The sequence below is a fragment of the Nelusetta ayraudi genome, unplaced genomic scaffold (assembly GCF_046127955.1).
Source record: "Nelusetta ayraudi isolate G7.1 ecotype Tasmania unplaced genomic scaffold, CSIRO-AGI_Nayr_v1 ptg000135l, whole genome shotgun sequence".
Classification (NCBI taxonomy): Eukaryota; Metazoa; Chordata; class Actinopteri; order Tetraodontiformes; family Monacanthidae; genus Nelusetta; species Nelusetta ayraudi.
Genome location: NW_027466185.1, coordinates 20,504,007 through 20,527,523, shown reverse-complemented (window position 1 = coordinate 20,527,523; position 23,517 = coordinate 20,504,007). Strand labels below are relative to the sequence as shown.

Sequence of the window (23,517 nt, the reverse complement as noted above, 5' to 3'; positions counted from 1 at the left end):
ATTTTACTTTCCAATTATGGGTAACACTTCTCCTGACCTATGGGCTAAGTCTTTAAAGTAAAAAAAGAAAAAAGAAAAAAAAAAACGTCTTTCATGCTCTTTTAATCTTTGCTTTTTTGGGACAAAATAATGCTTTGCCCAGAATAAGTCAGGGATTAGCTCAAAAGCAGGAAATTTGCTGGAGGATGTTATCGGCTCCACAAACTCGTCACTTCTCCTTCTCCTGTTGTTCCGTGAAGACGGGGAAACAACCCTGGCACATGCCCCTCACTGAGCCCTCCTCTCGATGTACCTGCTGTGATGAAACAATTTTCATCACACGGATTCGGGGCACAAACTGTTTTGTTTCAACGAGGGCGAGTCAACAGCCTCTTTCTCCTCTTGAGTGTCTTTTTACTTCTTTTTTTTTTTTTTTTTTTTTTTTTTTAAAGAAATTAAAAATAAACGCAGATTAAACGTAAAACTCGTCCATCTGGCCTTTTCAAAGGTTAATGCAGGATTTACTGCGTTTTGAAAACTTGGGCGGGAATCGCGCCGTGAGAAATGCATCGCAGCGCACTAATCCATCGGATTACGACAGTTTCAGCATTTTCATCATTTGGTCTGTGCGTCAGAATAGTCACACGAGGTCATGAAGGTATTAGTATTGGGTAGGTCTTCTCCAGTGGCTGCATGCAGTTACCCTGATCGGTTCAGCTAAAGTTAGCTAGCAGTTGTTCGCCAATGTTGTTTGCATGTCTCTGTATCTTCGCCTTTTCATTGCACATTCACGGCCGTGAATCAGTACTTTGAGGTGAATATTTTCAAGTGATGACGTTCCTCTTAAATGGCAGGGGAAAAAAGGCCTCGTTCACACTCAGTTCAACTCAATTTTCTGTGTACACACTTTTTGGCAGTGTAGCCACCTCATACGGAAAACCCTTTCTTCCAAGTTTATGCATATTTCTTGGTGCATAGTGACATTCCCGTAGGTTCTTTATCAGTCCACAAAGAATTGTTTGCTTCTTCCACATTTTCTTGTGTCTCCGACCGACTGTTATGGGTCGCCTTCCTGATGACCTTGGCTGTTGTTTGTCGCAATGGCCTCGCTGATATCCGATCACACCAACAGGCGCGGCCGCACTGAAGGCGGGGACGTAAATATCTTGTTCAAATCTAATCACAACCGTCTTTGTTTGTGGTTTGGTCTGTCACCAATGGAATGTCATGTGTTTATTTATTTTTTGCTATTCACATTTCACAAAATAACTTAATGAGTCCAGTTTTAATCGCAATGAGATAATATCAGATTTGGGACAGTATGAGACGTGTGAGCCAAAATGTGTTTTTAGATAAAGTGAGTGATGTCCAATCAGATCCATGTGTGTCTGTGTGTGTGTGTGTGTGTGTGTGTGTGTGTGTGTGTGTGTGTGCGTGCATAATTTACATCCTTAAAATTAGCATGAGCCCTCATACTTACTTGGCGGAGGCAGCATGCTCGAAAAAGAGCAGCAGCAGCAGCAGCAGCTGACAGAAACACAATCACAAAGGCAAGGCTCGTGGTACCTGACGGGTGAATTTGTCCAAGAAGTAGCAACGTGCACTTTTGTTGCTGGGAACTATCTGCACTAAACAAAACACTGAGCAATTAGCTTGTGGGAAAACTTGGTATTATGGCAAATGACGCAGCACAGACTATCTCACAAAAAGAAAATTTGATTCTCCATTGCGTTTTTGAGGGTGTGCGAGGCAATTTCCGCCATTTAAACCACTTGAACTGAAACGTAAACTTTCTTTAGCGATGGCATTGTGTTTCCTGCACAGAAAGTGGTTGTGAATCTTCACACAAAGGAGGCGTTCGAATAAAGCTGATGGCATTTAGTTGCACAAATTGCAGCGTAAAAACAAACCAAAAAATGTGGAGCTGTGAGACGCGCCGGCGCTAACAAGGTGTCGATTCTCAACTCTGCCCTCAGGAGAAAGACATTCTTTGGGTGCCGTTTGGTGCGATCCTTACAATAAAAAGCTCACCGTCTCCAAAAACGCCTCCAGACAACTCCGCTGAGGCTCCTGTGAGGACTCAATGACAAAGTGAGCAGCCATTCGAGAGACCACATCCCGATCATCCCGAGGACGAAGACGCTATTATAAACTGATTAGGTGGAGGAGAGCTGGATGGAAATCACTCTCTGGTCTTTTTTTAACCATTAATTAGTAGTTCTGTCAGCGCGGGCTCATTCTGTGGGGATGACTAATTCGCCGAGCTCCCCCACTGCTCTTCATGACCAGTTGGCGCGCTGCTGTCAGAGCTACATATGCAAATGTGACAGGGAAGGAAAAAAAAAAAATCCCACTGCCTATTAATGTTGGGAGTTCTACGAGTTCTCGGCGCATTCTAATTCTTCCCACTTCGGCCTCACTTGCTGCTGAGACAAGATAAAAGCAACAGGGCGGCTGCGTAACACCGGTAATTGGTCGACTGTGGGTGCGTTGCGCAGATGTGGACTGCTGTAAATACACCAATTTGTACCTCTGCCGCAACACGGTGACAAGTTGAATTAAACAATGCCACGGCTTGATGTTGAGGCCGAAAACTCGTCTGCGTCAGTTCAGGCAAGGCTGATTTCCACGGCAGGCCCCGGGACGGAGAAAACGGCTCCGCTGTACAAATGATCATCATCGTCATATATCCTGAGGATCAGCTGAATGTAGAGCCATGAGCTTCTTCAGTTGAGTTTGTTCTTTAGTTGCCCCATTGGCGATGCATTTGCATTTGGCACATTTATCACTTTATTGTCGATTGCACGTGACTGACAGTCCAAATGTACTGTATTTCAAAGGTCAGAAGAACAGATTAGACTTTTTTATATTGATAGGAAATTGACTTTTGGGTTTTTTTTTGAGCAACATATTGATCAAAGATGCTTTTTCCTTTTTAAATAATGGATGGGAAGTGCAAAGTATGCTGATACTTACATATTTTGACATTTCTAGAACGTCTAGGCTTCTCTGCAGAGAGGTATATCATCCACAAGAACACAAAACAAGTCCAGTTGCCTTTGATTTGTGCACAGAAGACTACCTTGACCTGGATGACTAAGAACCAAAGCTCAAAAATATTTTGACGGGGACTCGATGAGTGCAGGTATTCAATCAATCAGTTCAATTTTCAGCCTGTCACGCCACTGCTGGCGGGTGGCCTCCACATCTGCTTCCACGCTTGGCGATCTCGGGCCACATGGGTCCACGCGTTGCCGGCCTTCTCTTCGATGTCATCTCTCCACCTCCGCTTGGGCCTTCCTTTCCCTCTGCTCCCCTCTCTTGGTCTCCATTCCGTTGTTTTCTTGGCCCAGCCGTTGTTGTCCATTCTGACAACATGTCCTGTCCACTGGCCTTTCATGTTGTGCACCATTCCGATGATGTCCTTCATTTGCGTCCTTTCTCTTGTTACTTTGTTCCTGATCTTATCTTTCCAGGTGATGTTCAGCATTAATCTCTCCATGCTTCTTTGGGCCACGGCCAGTTTCTCTTTCTGAAGTTTCGTCAGTGACCACGTCTCTGCTCCGTATGTCATTGCTGACAGTATGACAGTGTTCATAATTTTCCTCTTCAAGCACATGGGCCTTTTCTGATCTTTAAGAAAGGTGCTGTACTGTCAAAACCTTCTCCAGCCTGCTGTTATTCTTTGGTCCATTTCCTTGGCCATCTCATTTTCTGGTGTCAGCAACCTTCCTAAATACTTGTCTTCGTTGACTTCTTCCAGCTGTTCTCCGTCGATTAATATTCCTCATCTGTGCTGCGTTTTTGCCACTTCGTTGCACATGATTTTAGTTTTCTTTTTATTCATTTCCATTCCATCTATCTTCCCTTCCGTATTCAAATCTTTCAGCAGGTTCTCCAACTGTTCCTCGCTCTCCGCCAAAAAAATAATGTTGTCTGCAAATCTCAAATGACTCAGTTTTTCTCCACCGATCGTAACACCAGCTTCAATGTTCACCCTCTTGAATATTTCTACCACTGCTGATGTGAATATAATCGGTGATAGTATGTCTCCCTGTCGGACGCCTTTCATGACGTTGATTTTTCTGCTCAGTGTTTCTGTTTGTATCTGAGCTGTGCCTCCTCTGTACGTCTCTTTCAGTATATTGATGTATTTCTCTTGAACTCTATTCCTTTGTAATGCTTCGAAGACTGCCTTGTGCTGGATAAAGTCAAAGGCTTTTTTATAATCTACAAAGGCCAAGTGGATCGGAATTCTGTTTCCATTGGTCAGCTACAGTAAATTACCTTGACCTTGTTGTTTTGTGACCGGGTGCAGCATAGCGGAGCGCTTCAGTTAAGTTAAAAGGGTTAGTCAGGAAAATTGTCAAACTTTGCAACTACATTATACATACACGTATACATTTCAGTTTGGTGTTTGCATTCCGCGTTTGCTCCATTGGCAAGAAAACCTTATTTTTTGAAAGTTGGTGAATATTGACTAAGTACTGAACACTTGTGACAACCCCAAGTGGGTGGGGTTGTTGTTCGTGTGTGTGCATGCAGTCTTTCTCTCTCCTTCGCTTGTTCTCTCTCTCTCTCTCTCGTTTGCAGCCTGATTGTTCATGTGCTCCTGGTGTGCGTACTTCCGAGAGGACGGGGCCATGTGAACAAAGCACCTGCAGAGCTCACCTGTTCCTGCTCCACCTCACGACGTCTCGCCGTCACTGCCTGTTTGCTGCCCAACTGCTCTGCTGCCGCTCTGTTGCCAGCGGACCGCGATGCACCAGGCTGGATCCAGCAGCTTACCAATTATTTGTTATGTTTAGTTTGCATTTAGCTTTCGTTTTACTCTGTTAAAATAAATATTCTTTCTTAGCTGCATTCCATCGTGGCTTTTTGGTTGTCAGAGAGTGAGCCAGCTCTGACACACTACATAAGAACAGTCTTATGCCAAAGAAAGAGAAACTTACATTTGCCCTGAAATAACATAAATTTCACATGTGGAAGACTTACAATGTTACCTTTACACATTTTAACCAGCCTGCAGGATGTTTTTTGGCTTGCCATTCAAGCCAAGTGTTAATTAGTTTTAGATGGTGTCCAGTTGTCTTTTTTTTTTTTTTTTAGGTTTGGTGTCCCTTTTGATTTGAATGTATGAATTGGTAAAAATGCAAGATCTGAAGTACCAGTGTATATTTCTGGCAATGGCTCTATTAAAATAACATCTTTGTGTCATGTAATTCTACACACTTTCACCTTATGACCCAGAAGTACAGTACACACTAAAAATAAATAAACAAAACTCTCTCCATACCACTTGGGCACAGCTTTATTGCAATCTTGAGATGTGTTCAGGGAGTTGCAGGCCAGCTGCACATCATGGCTCTCAGTGCTGGCACTGCTTTTCCTGACAACATGCTGCCTGCATCCTTACATCCCTCCAGCTACCACATTGCCAATGACACCTTTTGGTTTTAATATGTGAGGCATACGCTGTACTACATCTGTGATGCTATGGCTGTGGCGGGAGATTTATGACACAAAACAAGCTATTAAGGAGCTGTATGTGGTGGGGTAATCAGGAGGGGAAATGGGCTGGAAATTCTCTTCTTCATGCCACATTGATTCATCCTTCAGTGTGAAAAAAACCTCGCCATTATGCGCACCTCATCGAAAAAAGGGCTCTAGGATCATCATCGCGGGCCCACAGCACACTGATCCCAGGTCTGCTGCGAGGTCAGCGGAGGTCTCCCCTGCAGCATCTGGGCTCTCAGAAGGCTTTCAAAACAGCTCAATTAACAGTACTGGTACATCGCTCCTATGTGCAGAGCATGAAGTAGCACCATGCGTTAAGTCCATTTGGGCCAAAAATAGGGAATTCATTTTACAGTTCAAAGGGTTTCTTTCCCACCCATTTTCGTATGATGTATGTTTGTACATGTAAGTTGTTTTCCTTACTGTTTGGCCATTTCTTAGCATTCTAGAAGAACAGCCTGATAATATATTATTTGACAAATATCTCTATTCTCCCATTTTTGTCTTTTGTTGCGGCAAAAGTGCAACATCCGCAGTACAAATTGTGATGTGGCAACATCCAAGTCAGGCGACAGCAATTCTCACTGACGGTTAGCATTAAACATGGCCAGTGCGAGCCAAACTGAAGACACATTCGAAAGATACACTAAGTAAATATGAAATTCTCGTCAACCTTTTTGTCCCAAACGATGAATGCCAGGCTAACTTTTTTCCACCCCAACTTCACAGTATATTCTGCTCTTGTTATCCTGTGTTAGTTTCCCCACCATCTTATGCCAAAACTTGGTGTGTAGTGGTCCGCACCAATGTCTTGACGGAAACATGTCATTCCAGTTTCATCATTCAGAGTCAACCTTCAATCAATAATGAAACTGAAACCATGGTTAAATGTGGAAGGTTTTTGTTATTCTTGTAGTTATAGTCACCACACTGTTCAAATGTAGACCATAAACAAATAACGTCATTTTTTTGTCCCAATGACAAAAATTCAGACAGAATACAGCAAGCAGGTCAGTGTCATGCAGCAATGGGAGTGTCACCTCACTCCCAGAGGGACTGCCATTCAGTTGATCAGTGAATCTTTCCCACTGATCCAAATGTAGCTAGAGCAGCCATATTTGGTCTAAACCAGGGTAGGTGGAAATATTGGGCTCAGCCTGTTCCATTGTAATGGAAGTAGTAAGAAAACAGAGGCAGTTTTGTGGGTTGTGTTTGGTATTCCTGATGAAGAGCTTGTTCCAAACGTCCACTATTAGGTGTCCTTCTGTCAAAACTCTCCTGAGGGGTCTGTTTTCGCAGAACCGGACGTAATACGTCAAGTTGAGCAGCAAAACAATGCCACGCAGACACTTCCACATGGCTTCTCGTGGAAAAATATCTTCATGTGTCCCAGCAAATCAACATAGACGAGCTAAACTACAATAGTCATAGTTCGAAACAAAAGGAAACAGACTTACAGGATGCCGACCAGGTAGCTGGTGACGAGATTGGGGCACGCATTGCAAAATTATCACAACTGATGAGTACACATCACCATTTTGCATTTAAACACATTTTGAAACACACTGATAATGAGAAGTGCCCTTCAGTTCAAGAAGGGTATAGTTCAAGTGTTTATTCTGAAGATTCTGCAAGCAGCAAAGTCCCAAAAATCGTGGCCAGACTGCCGACAGCCATCACTGCTTCTCCGGTGATGGAGCGGCTTGGCTGTCCTCTTACTGAAGTGATCTCCTGGAAGTCAACAGTCATATTTGAGACACACTAATGTCTCAGATGGGCCACAAGCACGATATACTTTTGTGAATTCTAACCCTAAATGTACCCCTATCTGCTCACCTTTGCCATTTCTGAGCCCAGAGCGTTCCTTGCAGCTCGGCTCTTTCTGCTGCGTGCTCGTCGCAGTCGGGCGCCTTCCTTTTTGCTTGCGGACATTCCACGATGTTAGTCTGGGAGTCGGTTGGCTGTAAACTGTAGCAGTGGTCCTCGTGGGGGCCTTGTCTCATCTCCAACTCACCATTGAGGCCGTTGGTGGCGGAGGAGCTGCTTCCCCTACAGGCGGTCTCGGCGTCGGGCGCCTTCCTGACCCTCTTCCTGCTGTTGGCTGGCCTCGCACACAAGCCGTTCTTCCCGCCATCTCCCTTCATCCCCTTTAGGTCTGGCGCGTTGCCACTTAATGGGGGGGCAACTAATCTTTGCAGATGAGTCTGATTGTACCTTGGGTCACAAGTGCTGGAAGTTCCAGCATTGCTGTTAAGTCAAAAAAAAAAGCATTACATTCAAATAATGTTCCTTCAAATAACCCAGTTCCATTGGAAATCAAAAGGAAATGCCCTGTTTCTGCACACCTGTTGATTCTACAGTTGGCCTCCTCTTTCTTGGAACTCATAGGCTTTCCATCTTCAGATCGAGCCTCTATTTTTGGAGCTGGGTGTACAGATCCATTGCTCCGGGTGTGATTGTAGGGTCTGGGGTTGACGCCGGGCTTGACCAGTTTGCTCGTATTAGCAGTAGGAGCACAAGGTGCGGGAAGGCTCACTTGGCCAGGGTGGCTTAGGGGCTGCGCCAAGGATCCACGCACCACTTTCCCACTTTCATGAGGCCTCTGACAAACCTCCATCAACTTAAAGCAGGACTGAGCGCTGCAAGAACACACATCGGATGGGACATGGGATACATGGCTTCTACATGGCACCTCGTTGGCACGTATCCCATTCGCACAATAGCAACTGCTCAAGTCAGATACCGTCACACACTACTGCATGTATTACGTTTCAAAAAAAAAAGAAAAACAGTCACGCGCGTGACTTACAGAGGGCTCAGCCGCAAAAAGGGATCAATGTGGCACATTTTGACAAAGTCGTGCTCCAGGACTTGATGAGGCGTGACCCGCTGGGAGGCGTCAAGCTCTAGCATGGCCTTAAGCATGTCCACAAACATCAGCCGATCAGCCTCCTCCACGACTTTGTCTGCAATGTTGCTGTGGCTGAGTCGTGTCTGCAGCATGGGAAAACTATGTCAACAATGGCTGTGGTACCTTTTCTTAAAGTAATACCTGAGAATTAGTTATAGAGGAAAGCCTTAGAGAGCAATTCGATCAGTATTTGCTTTCAAGGACTTAAGAAAACCCCTACGTTTAGAAGCCCATCTAGAGAGGTGAACTTCACACGTCTGGTTTTCATTGGCTGAATCCCCGTCTCTCGGTGGTACTGTTCTGGAGACTGAAAACAGACAAAGGTGTTTCATTTAGAGCTTTCTCCCCCGCCTTTTTATTCTTTAAAAGTCATGTAGGAAGGAACCACATTTTGAGATGATACGGGAAAACAGTCTTTGCTCAGACTTCTTATCACTACACTCAATAAGATGAGGGCAAGCTTAACATATAACAAAACTGCATTTTATATCCAGCAATTAAGATGATAGTACTGAAATCATATATGCCTTATTATTTCAGCAACTGGCCTACTGTGGAATCCAGAGTCGCAAACTGTTTGCTTCCATGATGTAATATCCCACGCAAACAGTATCTGGAGATGCCAGCAGGAGCTGCCACTTCTCTCACTACTGTTGTATATCCTGCTGTTCAGCTTCTGCCCACTACCTTTCTTTTTCCCTTTTGTCCCCTTTGTGCAGCTCCTAAGTAGCTCTTCTTGAGTGATCGGTTTTGTTCCTGCCTGCACGGTGCCAGGGTCGCCACTTTGCTATTGTGTTCTGGGGCATGCCACCAGAGTTGGGGACTCGAATTAAAGACTCGTACTCGAGTCGCACTCGAGTTGCATTTTTAGAGACTGCAGACTCGACTCGGACTCAACCCTAAAAGACTTGAGAATTGACTCGACTCGAGATCAAAGACTCATGGGCAATCTTTATTTTTATTTCTTTTTATTTCTTTTTTGGGGGGGGGGGGGGGGGGGCATTTGTTCCACTCCCCTCCTTTTCCTCTCCCACAAAACCACCTCCGGAGCGCAGAACGCAGCGTCTAACGTTCCACGCCAAACAACGCGCCGCGTCGCGTCCCTCTCACCCTCCCTCTCACGTCATCAGTCCTCATGGCAAGTGCAAGTGGAGCAGCCGCAGCTGAAGAAAGTCCACCGCCAGGTTCGCTACCCTTTATATTGACTTATTCAAACAGCACGGCAGAGACAGAACTGCAAAATTTAAATGCTGCAAAAGGACAATGAAAGAAAAAAGTTCCACAACCAGCAACTTCCTGCGGCACATTGAAAAGGTGCAAAAGGAAAGGCAAGTTGTACTTGTAGTGTTTTTGGACACATTGTCTGGTTATGGTTAACAAACATGGTTATCTTAGTGCATCACCAAGCAGAAACGGTCGGGCCGTGGTGTTTAATGAGACCACAGTGAAACGTTAAACAAACACCGGCTCAGTTACCGTCATTTTGTTTTTCCACACATGGCTTCGTTTATAAATAGTTAATGCCCATGGAAAAGGACAGACAGTTTTACTACTTTATTTATTTTATCTTTTTTATTATTTAATATTATTTATTATTATAAATGCCAGGTAGTTTGTTTTGCACCCGACCATGGCATGCATGTGCACTGCAGAAACTTTGTTTTTCAAAAAAAAAAAGTCTGAATAAAAATTTGGATATACTGTATTTCAGCCAGAGGCTATGTCATTTTATATATATGTGTGTGTGTGTGTAAAGACTCGTGACTCGACTCGGACTCTAGATCAAAGACTCGCGACTCGACTTGTCTTGTCTTGCCCCTCAAAGACTCGACTCGACTCGAGGTCAAAGAGTCGTGACTCGACTCGGACTCTAGATCAAAGACTCGTGGGCATCTCTGCATGCCACAAGCCAAGCACTGCCAGTGTTTGAGGACAAGAGTGACGAATAGTGCTACCTTCAGCTTCCAGAAACTGCTGGTAGACGTGTAGACTTTGTCAAAGAAGCAGCACGTTTTCTGCCCAGCGTTGAGCACGGTGTCTGGTGGCCGACCCTGAGTTTCCACTATAGACCTGATCTGAGGATGAAGTCACACAGACCGTCAAGGTTGAGCAAAGAAAGGGACATTTTCAACTGCTTTCATGGAATGAATCACTTTTAAAGGACAGCAGAGTAGACACTGAGAAATCCTGAAACATAAAACCCCCACAATCTGAATTCTGAGTAACACTTGCCATGTCATACTCATTGTGACCAGTGTAGAGCAGAGTTCCAAGGTATAACGCTACAGCCAAACAGCCCAGAGACCACATGTCTATGGCCTGTGTAAATGGCAGCAGCAAAATAATTTCTGGAGACCTGCGAGAAGATAGAATGTAAAAAAAAAAAGCACTTTAGCATGCTGCACTATTGTTTTATCAAATACTGTTCCAGATACTGACCTATACGGAGGCGTCTGAATGTTCGAACCAAGGGTGACAGCTGAAACACTCATGGCCAGGCCAAAGTCTATCACTTTGACTCTGAAAGGCTCCTTTTCATGGTTGACGAGCATGACATTCTCCAACTTGATGTCCGCGTGGATCAGCCCAATGGTCCTCAGGTGTTCCAGTGCATTGGCAAGCTGAGAAGTCCAAAACATTTGTTTTCTTTTAACACTACATTGGGATTTATTTTATGTATTTGAGGAAAAAAACAACAACAACATCAACTAGCCTTTTGTTTACCTGCTGGACGATCGGCCTGATCTCTTTGACAAACAGAGGACGGAAGTATCTCTGCTTCATGAAGTCAGACAGACTCTTTTCCAGGTACTCAAATTCCAGGCAAATGCACCCACGATCGGTAAAGTGTTTGTGCCACCGGACAATATTGCATTTGTCCGGGTCCAGGCTTTTCAGCTTGGACAGGGCTTGAACCTGAGGACGTGCATTTGCTTAGATTAGCTCGGCCACAACTCCAAAGCTGACGCAGAAAAGTCAAAGTCTGACGGGCGGCGGTGGCGACGGGGGTCTGGGAGGGGATACCTCTTTCTGAGCATCCGCACACGTTCCCCTTTTCTTGATCATTTTGATTGCCACTATTTTCTTGTCTGCCATCCTTGCGCACTTGGCAACCTTGCCAAAGGTGCCCTCGCCTAGAATGGACTGCACCTGGTACAAGTGAACCCCATCGTAAATGGAGCCTCCGGGGACAAACTGCTCCGCCCGGCCAGTGGGAGTGGATGGCTTGGCTGGGGCCGCCAAAATCCGTTTGGTGCCTTCCACTGGGGGCTTCGAGCTGAGAGGAAGAGTCAAACACTGCATGACAAAATATTTCATAACACTATCACAAGTTCCCCCCACCCCTCCTTAAATGGCCTGTGTTAAAAGCCGTAAATAGTTGTTCCTTAAAGGCAATGCAGCTAAACTTATGAGTATGTTTGGATTTAGTGCATGTAAAGGGGGGGGGGGATGATATGCCATTCCTTTAAAAATACAAGGGTGCAGTTTTTCTAACGCCTGACTTTCATTGTAGAATCCTGTTTCCTGACAATGGTGTCTTTAATGTGGCCATTCAAGCTCCTGAATTACTTTAAACTAAACTACTTGTGCCTTATTATGCTTTTAACTTTTTTTCTCCCCCCCCAGGGAAGGCGAAGACTGAAGGTGCCATGAAGCAACGTTGTAAATGTTGGATCTGGTGTCAAAGGAATACGAGAGAAAATGATTCTTTCAGTTTACATTTTTGTAGTTGATTCGGAGGAAATTATCTGCAAATGGAACAACATTATTAAGCATGTATTTTTTGCACTACAAAGGGACATTACACAGTGACAATCTCTCTGACTTGTTTTTGTTTAGTTTTTAAAAAATATTCATTTCTTGGTTTTATGTTAGGATGAAACACCCATTTCCTGGCAAAACTAACATTTGTGCACATGACACTAAGAACTAGCTCTGTGCAGGCCTGATAATTTAGCACACTGCAGATTTCATTTGTTCTCTCCATCTAGAAAGCAGAAGCAGCAAAACTTTTTTTTTGTTTCCCCATCTCATTTGACAATTTAAGCCCTGTGGTGAAGACCCGTCTCTGGCCTCTCTGCGGTTTGACATTCCATTTATTTATATATCTCTTGGCCAGCGGGCTCGCTGCACTGTGATGGCATGATGACATGGGGGAAACACAAAGTAGCCCTCAAGTGCAGCGCTGGCAGTGGCTTCGAGCTCAGTGGCAGCCTCGGTCAAGGTTAGAATACCATGAAAGCCATTTGCCTCGGACGTGCACTTAAGGGTACTGTGGAGATATTTTAGGGCTGCACGGCTTTGTCCCACGCCGCTACCGTGTCATTTTCATTCCCACTGTACACCAAGATTGGCGGACATAACTTGACATATTCTTTTAATCCATCACCCTTCCATACCACTAGACAACACGGTGACGGCACCTTGGTGGCACGGGCCGGCGCAAACTGCTGCTGCTTTGGTTCTTTCCTAATTAACATTCTGTGACTGCTTTTCGTTTGTCACATTCTTATCAGCACCCTGCTGCATTACAGTTCATATTATCTGGATATTAAAGGGTGGGGGGCAGGGCGGTAATGACTTCAAAGTTGCTATCTTAAATTATTACCACCAAATGAAAAAACACAAAAGACCCAAAGTTTTACAGAGTATTTGGTTTAACACATTTTGAATAGTGTCAATTGAAAGACAACCCCTAAAGCAGCTTATTTATACAGTGCAAAACACCTTAACAACTTTGTGACGCATATTCAGGTTTAGATTATCATACTGCCATGTGGCCCAAGCCAACTCTTTGCACCAATGGACCTCCTCGGGCACTTTCTCTGGGCTCTCTATCCAATGATCATTTAGAATTTGCTTTGGGAAACAATTAAAGAGCCTTGAGTCCCAGAATAATCTTAGTATACACTACCAGTCTGAAGATTAGACACACCTTTTCATGCAATGATTTTTCTTCATCTTTACTCCTTCCTACGCTGAAGACATCAAAATAAATGAGCAATATATATGAAATTATGTATCGAAGAAAGCACTGTTTAAATAACTAAATGTTTCATATGAGGGGTGGCTAGTTTGAAGAAATGAAAATATGGAATGTTTTTGAGTTATGTCACACTTCTTTTGTTTCCTACATAATACCACATGTTTTTTTTATTCATTGTTTTGATCCCTTAAGTTAGAATCTATGTGAATAGTCACTAAAATGAAAGAAAAACCATTGCATGAGAAGGTGTCCAAACTTCTCTCTGGTAGTGTATGTATTTCGGATACACTGGCAACACACGGATACACTAAGTCCTTCTTAAAAGACTTTTCTTCTAAAGTCAACTCACGAATGTCCGTCAAGAGTCGAGTGAATGTGATAGGTGGGAATGTGTTATCTTCAGTGAAAGGTCAGTGTCAGCTTTCGATATTTTGCCTTTGTGCAACACCCGTGGATAGATATCAAAGAAGTGATGAAGACCCCTGATATCCCCAGTGATTCTGGTGGAGAGAGCTGTTTGTCGCTCATGACGGTCAGAACCGCTCCCATCGAAATGCCTTCAACGCGACTGGATGAAACTGCGGCGAGCAATAATCGAGATGGCACATTCCTCAACACTTCTCTCACCCTGTCAAAAGCATTAAACAGCCCAGTGCAGATTGTGGAGGTGTAGGTGTCTTGTCATTTCAAATGCAAATGAGCAAAACACTCACTCCGCCTTCTTCCGCCATGTGCCACACCGGCACTGCTTCTTGCTTCCGCAGCATTTTGCGCAATGGGGAACGGGGAGATACATGGCTGGAATAGAAAAAACAAACGGGGAAATTATAAAAAATCACAGCCACATGTTCTGAAACCAATTTTGACAAATGAACAAAGTTTGAATGGCTTTGTTTTTAGTTTTAAGTGTTTTTATTTCAGTTCAGAATGACTGTTTTAAAAAGACAAATGCACTTGAGGCGGTTAAATTACGTAATTCCCATTTTATTTGGTGTGCATCTAGCTGATCTGGTCATAAAACCACGAGCCATGGAGCCAAACTCATCATGCACTTAAAAAAAAAAGAAAAAGTGATAACTGAAGATAAACTGAAAAAGATAGCTGCAATTGTGCAAATTCATACTAATGGTTGAAACCACAATTTTTTAATGGGCACATCCTGTCATTTTAAAAAAGACACAGTATTCACCAGAGGCGTGCTATTGCCCGCAATATTGTCAAAGCAGCCGGCTTTAATCATTTTAATAGTCAAGCTTTCGAGTCTCTCACTCTTCCACTTCATTCTCAAAAATGCACAAAATTTGGAAATTGTATCTCCTTCACCACACTTTAATTTAATACAGGGTATTTAAAAAAAAAAAAAAAAGTTTCCCCACCGACTCAAAATTAAAAAGCAGTCCTATTTTCTTTTCTCATCCAAGGCAACCACAACACATAACTGAAATAAATGGCATAAAAAGTCATTTTGATGGATTGAAATCATAGCATGGCAAGTTGTACTTACTTGTGGGAAATGTGCAAGAACGCCCCAGAAAGTCTGCAGCTAGAAATTAAACCATAGAGCCATCAATCTCTGACTTAATGCTAGCTTAATTATTTCAACAATCATTGTCTGCGTATTCTACTCACCATTTTAATCTAAAATGTTCCAATGAGCAACAGCAGCATGAGAATTAAGCAACACATATGATGGAACATCTTGATCTTCATCCAAGTATGGAAATTAACTTTTGCAGAACAGATACAATATTCAGACCTTCTGCACTGGCATCTATGTGGACAAGAGTTGAAGAAGAAACTTGTTTATGCCAAGCTAGCAATAGAATAACACAGCATTATTTGATTAATAGTTTAAAATTAACACATTTTTATAACACTATCATTTAATGTTTCTCACCTGTTATGGTCAACAGCCAACACTGAATATAAAAAAAAAAATATGTGAACTTTATTAGCAGAAATTAAAGCTCAAGACAAAACACAAGACGTACTGAACTGCCTTTAATCTCCATCTCTCCCTCTTTTGACGTAAGCAAGGCGTCCGTTCGACGTTAGTGACGTCAGTCCCACCTTAAACACGTGGTTGAAATGGGCCAAGGAGAGGGGTGGGGGCCGTGGTAATTGCCCCCCCCCCCCCTTTTTTTTGTAGTTTTCTTGCAACCCCCGTCCAAGAACTACATACCCGGAACTCGACGTTGTTTTTTAGTAAGCAGTTTCCGGTCCGGATTTCAAACACCGGTGTGTCTGTCAAATGCGGGAAAGAACGGATTACAAATGGGCAACAATACCGAGGACACTCCTTCTCCCTGCCGACTGGGTAAGCCCGCGACCCGCCGGTGGTCCTCCCGGAAACGCACTTTCCTCCCTCGACGTATTGTCTCAAGTCTCAAGTTTTATAGAAGTTCATGTGAGTCGAGTGTGACTGATGTATGTTGTGTGTTATGACATATTCGCATCGTTTTTTCATTAATGTTCAAAATCCAGTGAAGCTATTTTAAACGAATACAATACGAACAAGAAATCACTTTAGGTGGTAAAACATTTATGCACTCAATGTTATCTTCTTAAGGCAATAATTCATTTTTGTTGTTGATGTTTAAGGACTGGTGGTGGTGCAGTTTTTGTTGCCTTATGAAGAGTTGAGTTGAAGTTTAAAACAGAAAACCGTGACAGTTTGCTATTAGGTAGATAAACATATCTGTAAATGTTGAAAGGGAACTACTTTTTTAATTAAATTTGTAAATTGAAACACTATAAGCTATGTTTGGGTTTGTGAAACAAAAGTTGGCATGGTGTGCACCATGCATTCTGTATCTCCTCTCCCCCCTCAACTGACCTCCAAAATAAACAAAGAACCAAAGCAATTGGAATCACGTCAAGTTTATTCATTTATTTCTTTATTTCATTTGAGAGCGGCAAGCACGCCCCCCTTTGCCAACTATAAAATGTTTCCAAAACACAACCTAACATATTTTTTTATATTTCATATTCTATGACATAAAACGGTAGTTTCCTTTTATATATACATATATATATATATATATATATATATATATATATATATATATGTATATATGTATATATGTATATATATATATATATATATATATATACATATATATATATATGTATATATGTATATATGTATATATATATATATATATATGTATATATATGTATATATGTATATATATATATGTATATATATATATGTATATATATATATATATATATATATATATATATATATATATATATATATATATGTATATATATATATATATGTGTGTATATATATATATATATATATATGTATGTGTATATATATATATATATATATATATATATATATATATATATATATATATATATATATATATGTGTATGTATATATATATATTAGATTTGTATTAATGTTTGTGATGGACATTTAATAACTCATTTGACATTTTTTGAGTACAATTTCTATCTGTTGGCATGCACGTGAATGTCTGCACTTAAACGTGTACTTGCGTCGCAAGGTTTCGTGGCTTTAAAGTAAGGGATGGAGGGGACAATTCCAGTTATCCCTTGGTCTTGGAAATCTTTGCCTTCTTTGACAATCCCATCAGTAGTTGTGCTATGGAAGCTGTTGTCAAATTCAAATAATTTGACAACAATTCTTGAAATAGTTTGCCATCATGACAGTATATACAGTCACCGCTCCACCGATAAAGGTGTGACAGGGTTATCCTCTTATTGAAGTTTTCTCCTGAAAGTCAAAATTCAAAAATTCAGACTTAAGACACACTATCCAATGGAACATACTGACTTCAAATTTAGCTGAGGTAGTTACTCACCTCTACTTCTTTTCTCAAAGAGGAGTTTAATGGTCCTGAGGCTAGAGATGGGAGACCTCCTTGGAGTCCTCTGATCCTACAACATTGGTTGTTGAATCATCCCTAGTAAGAGAACGACATTGGGCACCAAATAAGGAAGTTCAAAAGGCGGTGACTTCAGTACAGCTTGCCAACATTGTGGGCCATGTTCAAAAAGTGCAAGGTAGTCTCAGGACTATCAGTTTCCTCTTGACGTTTCTCAGTTAATCTAGAACACAACAACTCTGTCAGAATAGTTAACATTCTCTGGGTAGTCCAAGTCGATGCGTGTCCAGAGAAGTTGACAAGCATGATCAGCATTACAAATAATATAAACAAATAGAGGATAAGTTGTTAAGAATATTTTGGGTACAAACTACGACACAGATCCATACTGCCTATTGTGCTCAACTCCAGCCACTTTAAGCCGCCTGCATCCTTTATGGGTTAAACTTTGTCTCCAAAAAGGTGCAAATTAAAGTACAACTAAGTGCAGAAATGCCTTGCAGCAACAATTTAAAAGCAAAGGAACCACTGTTCCCCTGTTCATTTCTTAATAGAAATTCATAACTGAGAATTTTTGGTGTGTGCCAAATTGAACACTTTTGTTTTAAATATTAATATTATTATTAATATTTTCTACTGCCAATGAAACAGGGAAAACATAGGACTAAGAGCTTTGTTGGAGACAGCAGGTTCTCTTTTAAAAGTACCTCACAATAAACAATACAACCAAAAATGCATCTGTAATCACAAATTTACATCTATATCTGTGTGTAAAAGCTTGTCACTGGGTACGAGAAGGTATATTTGAAGCTCAGCACACCTGTTTCTCTCATAATTAACCTTGTCGTTCTTCAAAAAGGCCAGCTCGTTATCCTTGTGATCTGAGTTTGTCTTGATCCCTGGCTGTGCTGTTCCATTTATCTGGGAATACGTGCAGGGTTTGGGGTTGCCACAATTGACCTGTCTCATTTCGCCAGCTATAGTCGTAATCGGGAGAGAGGGAAGATGGTTCTGTTGATTTGGGTGGGTGGACCCAATGTAAGGGTTCTCGAAAGACCCCAAACCAACTTTGCCACCGTCAAAAGTTTCTTGAGGAAGATCCTTCATCTCCAAACTGGGCCCGTCACTGCAAGGCACGGAATCACTCAGTTAGCCAATTTAGGCACCCAATACAACTTTGGTAAATACTTGTTATATTTGCCACCCTGTGTGTTCAACACCAAATAAGTAAATTAGACGAATATAGAATAAATAAAAATATAGATCACAATATTGACCTACAAGGGATTGATGGGGTGAATTTCACACATATTTGGATTGTTATCCAAATAGGTATAGCCTCCCTGGGTGGCTACAGTGTTACCACTTTCCCTGGCCCTCTTTCTCTTGGTCTCTGATTTCACATGGAAGTTGTCTTTTTCTCCATTAGTCACCCTCTTATCGCATGGCCCATAGTAAGTTAGAGGGTTGGGCGGTTTCTGTAAATGAATCTTATTGCTCTTTAGATCCTGGTAGTTTGGAGGGCCTGCATAGCTTGTGGTGGGAAAAGAAAAATCTTTCTTTAAACACAAATACAACCTTTTCCAAATTGTTTCAATTGTCTCCCCAACCCACTTTGATCTATTGCATTACCTCACATTTTTGGGCACAGGGATGGTCTTCTCTCCATCATGCTGATCACCTGCTCTATTTGTTCCTCCAGGCACAGATCCCTTGCTCTGTTTTAGAGTGCATGGTTTGGTGTTGACACAGTTGGGCTTAGCTGGTTTGCTTGTGTTTGCAGTAGAAGTAGGAGCTTTGACTTCCTGCTGGTTGGGGCAGGTGGCCTTAGTAGAGGACTGCTCCTTGGCTCCCACCTCAACTTTACGGCTGTGAGAAGTTCTCTGACAGACCTCCATGATTTTAATGCTGCTGTGAGCACTACAAGAAGCAATACACAAAAATGCTCCCAACTTTTAAGACCAGTGTGATGGAAAGAAGAAACCATACTCTCAAAAATAATTTGTAAGACTATTTGATGATAGCATTGACTTACAGAGAGCTAAGGCGACAGAAGGAAACAATGTGGCGCATTTTGATAAAATTGTGGTCCAGGACTTGACGAGGTTTAAACCGCTGGCTGGCATCGAGCTTTAGCATTGCTTTAAGCATGTCCACAAACATCAGTCGATCTGCCTCTTCCACAACTTTGTCCGCAACACTGTTGTGATTGAAAAGTAGGATCTAAAACATGAGAAAGCAAAATTGGTATTGTCAGTCAACTCCAGGAAAACAAGTAAGTACCATTAAAAAAAAAAAAATCATAAAAAATACATTTAGAAGTCCATCCAGAGAGCTAAACTTCACACGTCTGGTCTCCACTGGTTGAATCCCTGTCTCTTTGAAATACTGTCCTGGTGTCTGAAAAAGACAACATTATTTGCATTAACAGCTTTAAATAACCACGTATTGAAGGAGAAGCACTTGGAAGTCCTCAGATGATCATTGCGCATCATTCAAAGTAAGATCAAAAGACAGCACCTTCAGTTTCCAGGGACTGGTGTGCGATGTGTAAACTTTGTCAAAGAAAAATGTCGTCCTCTGCCCAGTGTTTAGCATGCTGTCTGGTGGCTGACCCTGAGTTTCCACTATGTACCTGATCTGAAGATGAAGCACAGCAACACACATCTTAAAATTATTGTTTCATGGTTTCTACCAGAAAATGAGCAGAATGAACACTAAATAAATGTGCGCAACCAGTCCCACTGACCCATAAACTGTATGAGTAATGTTGAGTGATACTTGCCATGTCATAATCATTGACACCAGGGTAGAGCAGAGTGCCGAGATACAACTCTGCAGCCAAACAGCCCAGGGACCACATGTCAATTGCCTGTGTGAAATGAAGGGCCAGAATAATTTCTGGGGATCTAAGGGGAAGACAAACAAAAAGGGAGTCTTGAATTCTCGACACCTCTCATTAACACCGCTTTAAAATTATTATCATGAAGTTGTGATTAGTATTGCGGCTTTTATATGTGCCCGTGTATGAAAGCATCCCCAACTTGTTGTGGAGGTGTCCAGAATTTTGTTGGGTTTTGGATCAGGTTAGAGCAGCTTTTATGAAAAAAAGCACAATTCTGTTCTCTTTCCTCATAACATTCACTGTGTAATGTGTGTAGAAAAAAAATCTATCTATCTATCTATCTATATATGTATATATATATATATATATATATATATATATATATATACATGTGTATATATATATATATATATATATACATGATTAGGTTTTAAATGTTATAATCAAGTCCTTTTCCCTTCTTGAAGGCTTTATGTTAATTGTATGTGGAAACATATCATCATTCATGCTGTTTACACCACACGATAACAAAGGCAGCATGCAGGGAAATTTATTATTGAGTGAACAAATAATTTAATACAAACCTTCGGAATGTCTCTACCTTTAGGTGTGTGTGTGTGTAAAAAGAATGCATGAACGATTGCTTTTATGAGTAAGGACAGTGTGCAGATCGATCAGTTGCGGTGTGAACACACACAAAGTGCATGACGCACAGCATTTTACAAATGATGTGTCACATTTTATTTCCCCCCACCCCATTTTTTTTTTTATTTTCCTACATCGTATGTCACCTGCTAACATTAGTAGACGCACTGATTTTTGTCGGCACCTTGCATACAAAGAGTGCACTAGCAACCACCCATTACAGTTTAGAGCAATTAGCCACTGTTTCTGCTAGTGTTGGGGTGTTTGCACTTTTTTTCCCTCCTCCACCGTTTCCTTGTCTACATGTTAGCTGCATTGGGTGACACAATCACAGCGTGTAGTAGATATAACCATCTGTGTGAAAGCATTCCGTGCTGTAGAGTTGGATTTAATGAAGCCTCAAAGACATTTAGGATTTAAAGAAATCATTTGAGGAAGGCGGGGAACCGTTTCAGCCCTATTATGTGTGTTGCAACCACCTACTGTGATGCTCCACATATAGTGTGGTAAACAGGCTAAACATCGTCTTCACAACAACAGTGCGACACAAACTCCCAGCTCAGCTAAGAACTGTGACGATGCGACTGTGCCTGATTTGCAATGCAATGCACCGTAACAAATGTGGTTCCGGTTCCTCACCTGTATGAGGGTGTCTGAAGGTTTGAACCAACTGTGACAGCTGACACGTCCATGGCCAGACTGAAGTCTATCAGTTTGACTCTGAAAGGCTCCTTTTCATGGTTGACTAACATGACATTTTCCATCTTGATGTCCGTGTGAATCAATCCAAGAGTCCTCAGGTGGTCCAGAGCATTGGCGAGCTGAGATGAAAAGAAAATCAGTCCATAATGCACTAATAAGTAATTAACATTAATATCGTTGGTGAGTTCAGAAAGTGGCAGTGGCATATACCTGCCAAACAATTGGTCGAATTTCCGTCAGAGGGAGAGGGCAAAAATTTCTCTGCTTCATGAAGTCAGATAGACTTTTGTCCAGGTGCTCAAAGACAAGAAAGACACACCCTTTGTCGGTGAAGACTTTGTACCAGTGGACGACATTGCATTTGTCCGCGTCCAGAGTTTTCAGCTGAATCAGGGCTTGAGCCTGGAGACCCACAGTATGAAGTTAGAGTGAGCAGCAAAACTGACAAAGCGGAGGTCAAAGTCCCCACCTCATTTACTGCCTTGTTGTATGACCCCTGCTTCTTGATGACTTTGACTGCAACTGTTGCATTGTCGTTCACCCTTGTGCACTTGGCAACTTTGCCAAAGGTGCCCTCCCTCAGAATAGACTGCACCTGGTAAAAGGTGGTTCCGTCATAGATGGAGCCTCCAGGGATGAATGGGTCGGCCAGGGCATGTGGAGGGGCGTTCAGCATGGCTTAGGCTGGTAAGGCTTGTCTGATACAAACAATTTAGAGCTTTAAACTGAGAGAAGGCAGCAGAGGAGAACAGGCAGTCATAATAAAAAAAGGACAATCGAAATGAATGTAAAATTTCCTGTGCAGAATTCAAGTCTGTAACAATATGTACCTTAAGCCTGGGGCAATACAAACAAACAAAACATGAACCTGAGTTGAAGGCGACTGCAGCCTTGCCCACTGGTTGTCGCCCGAGCGTTGGTTGTCGCCTGAGCGTTGGTTGGATGGGTGCCGGGGGAAAAAAATGAGCAGGATAGATAAGAATCTGTTAAAACCCTGTGAGAGAGTTAAAATTTGGGGAAGAGATGAGCTTCGTTGCGCTTCACGAAGAGGAGCATGGCGGATTTGGCTAGGGAGGCTAATTTCTAATTGCTTTAAAGTCATTTGTTAGCAGGGTGGAAGGTCGCCACCCCCACGATGCCCCTCCCATTAAACTTCATAGAAGAATATTTGCTTTGAAGTTGACTTCTAACTGCCTTTTTGTCAGTTTCTATTGAAAACAGTGTTGGCTTAACTGTTCGGAAAGCTAACCTAATTACCTATTGTTTGTGATGGTAATCTTCTTGTTATAGGGTTCCTCTTGACCCCTCACATCTTCATATTTTATGCTCTGTATTTGTCTGCATAGTTAAAGTTGTATTTAAAACTACGCTGCTCATTTGAGGTCTGAGAATCTGGGGCCTCTACTTGCTCATAGTCCATGTATATTGTCATACGAGTGTTGACACTTTGAGCAGCAGGCACATGGACACGAGTATTTGTGTCTAGTCCTTCAAAGCAATACGGCCAATACAGAAAGAAATGTCCACAAAACTTGGCGTGGTTGATTGCTATTCTAATGCAAGACAACTGTGTTTCTGAGCGAAGGGAAACTCCGGAAATTCTGAATCAATCTTTTGATCCTAATAGGTTTTCCTAATATTCCTCCAGCAGTTGTTGCCTAAAATACATTTTTCAATTCAGAGTGTCTGCAAAGGAACAGTTTACATTTTTTTAGACATTGATAATTGCTTTTCTCAGGGGTCTCCTGATCGATCTATCTATCTATCTATCTATCTATCTATCTATCTATCTATCTATCTATCTGTCTATCTTTCTATCTATGTGTATACCTTTCTTCTTTATGAAGGCTTTAACTGTAAAAATCCCCAGATTTGTATTTTTTATTTCCCCCCCCCCACATGTATGCAAGGTAATCTGCTCCAGCAGAATGATGGAGCATTGTGTGGTTTCTCTTGTGTAAGCAGGATGCCCGCAGCAGATTCTAAAAACTGCCGGGACACGGAGAGGAGTCCTGACAATTACACGTGTTGAGGTAAAGTATATGATAACCTCACCGTGCTTAACCTG

At 42.1% G+C, this 23,517-nt stretch overlaps 2 protein-coding genes and 1 long non-coding RNA gene across 7 annotated transcripts in view; 1 reads left to right on the top strand and 2 right to left on the bottom strand.

Annotated features, from left to right (window-relative positions):
* Nucleotides 1-5,263: 5,263 nt before the first annotated feature.
* LOC142877344 (homeodomain-interacting protein kinase 1-like) lies at nucleotides 5,264-15,165 on the bottom strand. Of its 2 annotated transcripts, none has more exons than XM_076011854.1 (13): nucleotides 15,024-15,165; nucleotides 14,899-14,937; nucleotides 14,022-14,192; nucleotides 11,432-11,684; nucleotides 11,132-11,323; nucleotides 10,847-11,028; nucleotides 10,640-10,763; nucleotides 10,363-10,482; nucleotides 8,628-8,714; nucleotides 8,306-8,490; nucleotides 7,842-8,135; nucleotides 7,333-7,743; nucleotides 5,264-7,227 (listed from the first exon to the last, which is right to left on the bottom strand). In XM_076011854.1, the coding sequence occupies exons 3-13, from the start codon at nucleotides 14,033-14,035 to the stop codon at nucleotides 7,212-7,214; spliced, it is 1,878 nt and encodes a 625-aa protein (XP_075867969.1). In that variant the 5' UTR covers nucleotides 14,036-14,192; nucleotides 14,899-14,937; nucleotides 15,024-15,165; the 3' UTR covers nucleotides 5,264-7,211. The 2 variants fall into 2 exon arrangements, with proteins under 2 accessions (XP_075867969.1, XP_075867968.1); XM_076011853.1 differs by having other exon boundaries at nucleotides 14,108-14,192.
* Nucleotides 15,166-15,549: 384 nt separating this feature from the next.
* Nucleotides 15,550-23,517, top strand: part of LOC142877181 (uncharacterized) — a 69,615-nt gene continuing 61,647 nt past the window's right edge. Inside the window, exon 1 of the long non-coding RNA XR_012923799.1 lies at nucleotides 15,550-15,801. This is a non-coding gene — a long non-coding RNA (uncharacterized LOC142877181). The remainder of the gene's footprint in view (nucleotides 15,802-23,517) is intronic.
* On the bottom strand, nucleotides 16,790-22,513 carry LOC142877358 (homeodomain-interacting protein kinase 2-like). 4 transcript variants are annotated; one of them, XM_076011882.1, is made up of 13 exons: nucleotides 22,318-22,513; nucleotides 21,919-22,147; nucleotides 21,660-21,851; nucleotides 21,387-21,568; nucleotides 20,043-20,166; nucleotides 19,778-19,897; nucleotides 19,571-19,657; nucleotides 19,293-19,480; nucleotides 18,890-19,177; nucleotides 18,539-18,790; nucleotides 18,078-18,383; nucleotides 17,234-17,335; nucleotides 16,790-17,145 (listed from the first exon to the last, which is right to left on the bottom strand). In XM_076011882.1, the coding sequence occupies exons 2-12, from the start codon at nucleotides 22,123-22,125 to the stop codon at nucleotides 17,275-17,277; spliced, it is 2,007 nt and encodes a 668-aa protein (XP_075867997.1). In that variant the 5' UTR covers nucleotides 22,126-22,147; nucleotides 22,318-22,513; the 3' UTR covers nucleotides 16,790-17,145; nucleotides 17,234-17,274. The 4 variants fall into 4 exon arrangements, with proteins under 4 accessions (XP_075867997.1, XP_075867996.1, XP_075867995.1 ...); XM_076011881.1 differs by having other exon boundaries at nucleotides 22,280-22,512; XM_076011880.1 differs by having other exon boundaries at nucleotides 21,919-22,174; nucleotides 22,318-22,512.

Bases quoted from the DNA above. Each gene is read 5' to 3' on its own strand.
- LOC142877358 (XM_076011882.1), bottom strand. From the start codon at position 22,125: ATGCTGAACGCCCCTCCACATGCCCTGGCCGACCCATTCATCCCTGGA. The intron at 18,791-18,889 runs GTAATGCAATAG...TCCCACCACAAG, and splicing joins CCTGTGCCCAAAAATGTGAG to CTATGCAGGCCCTCCAAACT. The intron at 18,384-18,538 runs GTAGGTCAATAT...CGTGCCTTGCAG, and splicing joins ATTCACCCCATCAATCCCTT to TGACGGGCCCAGTTTGGAGA.
- LOC142877344 (XM_076011853.1), bottom strand. From the start codon at position 14,190: ATGTATCTCCCCGTTCCCCATTGCGCAAAATGCTGCGGAAGCAAGAAG. The intron at 11,324-11,431 runs GTATCCCCTCCC...GCACGTCCTCAG, and splicing joins GTGCGGATGCTCAGAAAGAG to GTTCAAGCCCTGTCCAAGCT. The intron at 8,136-8,305 runs GTAAGTCACGCG...GTGTTCTTGCAG, and splicing joins TTTTTGCGGCTGAGCCCTCT to CGCTCAGTCCTGCTTTAAGT.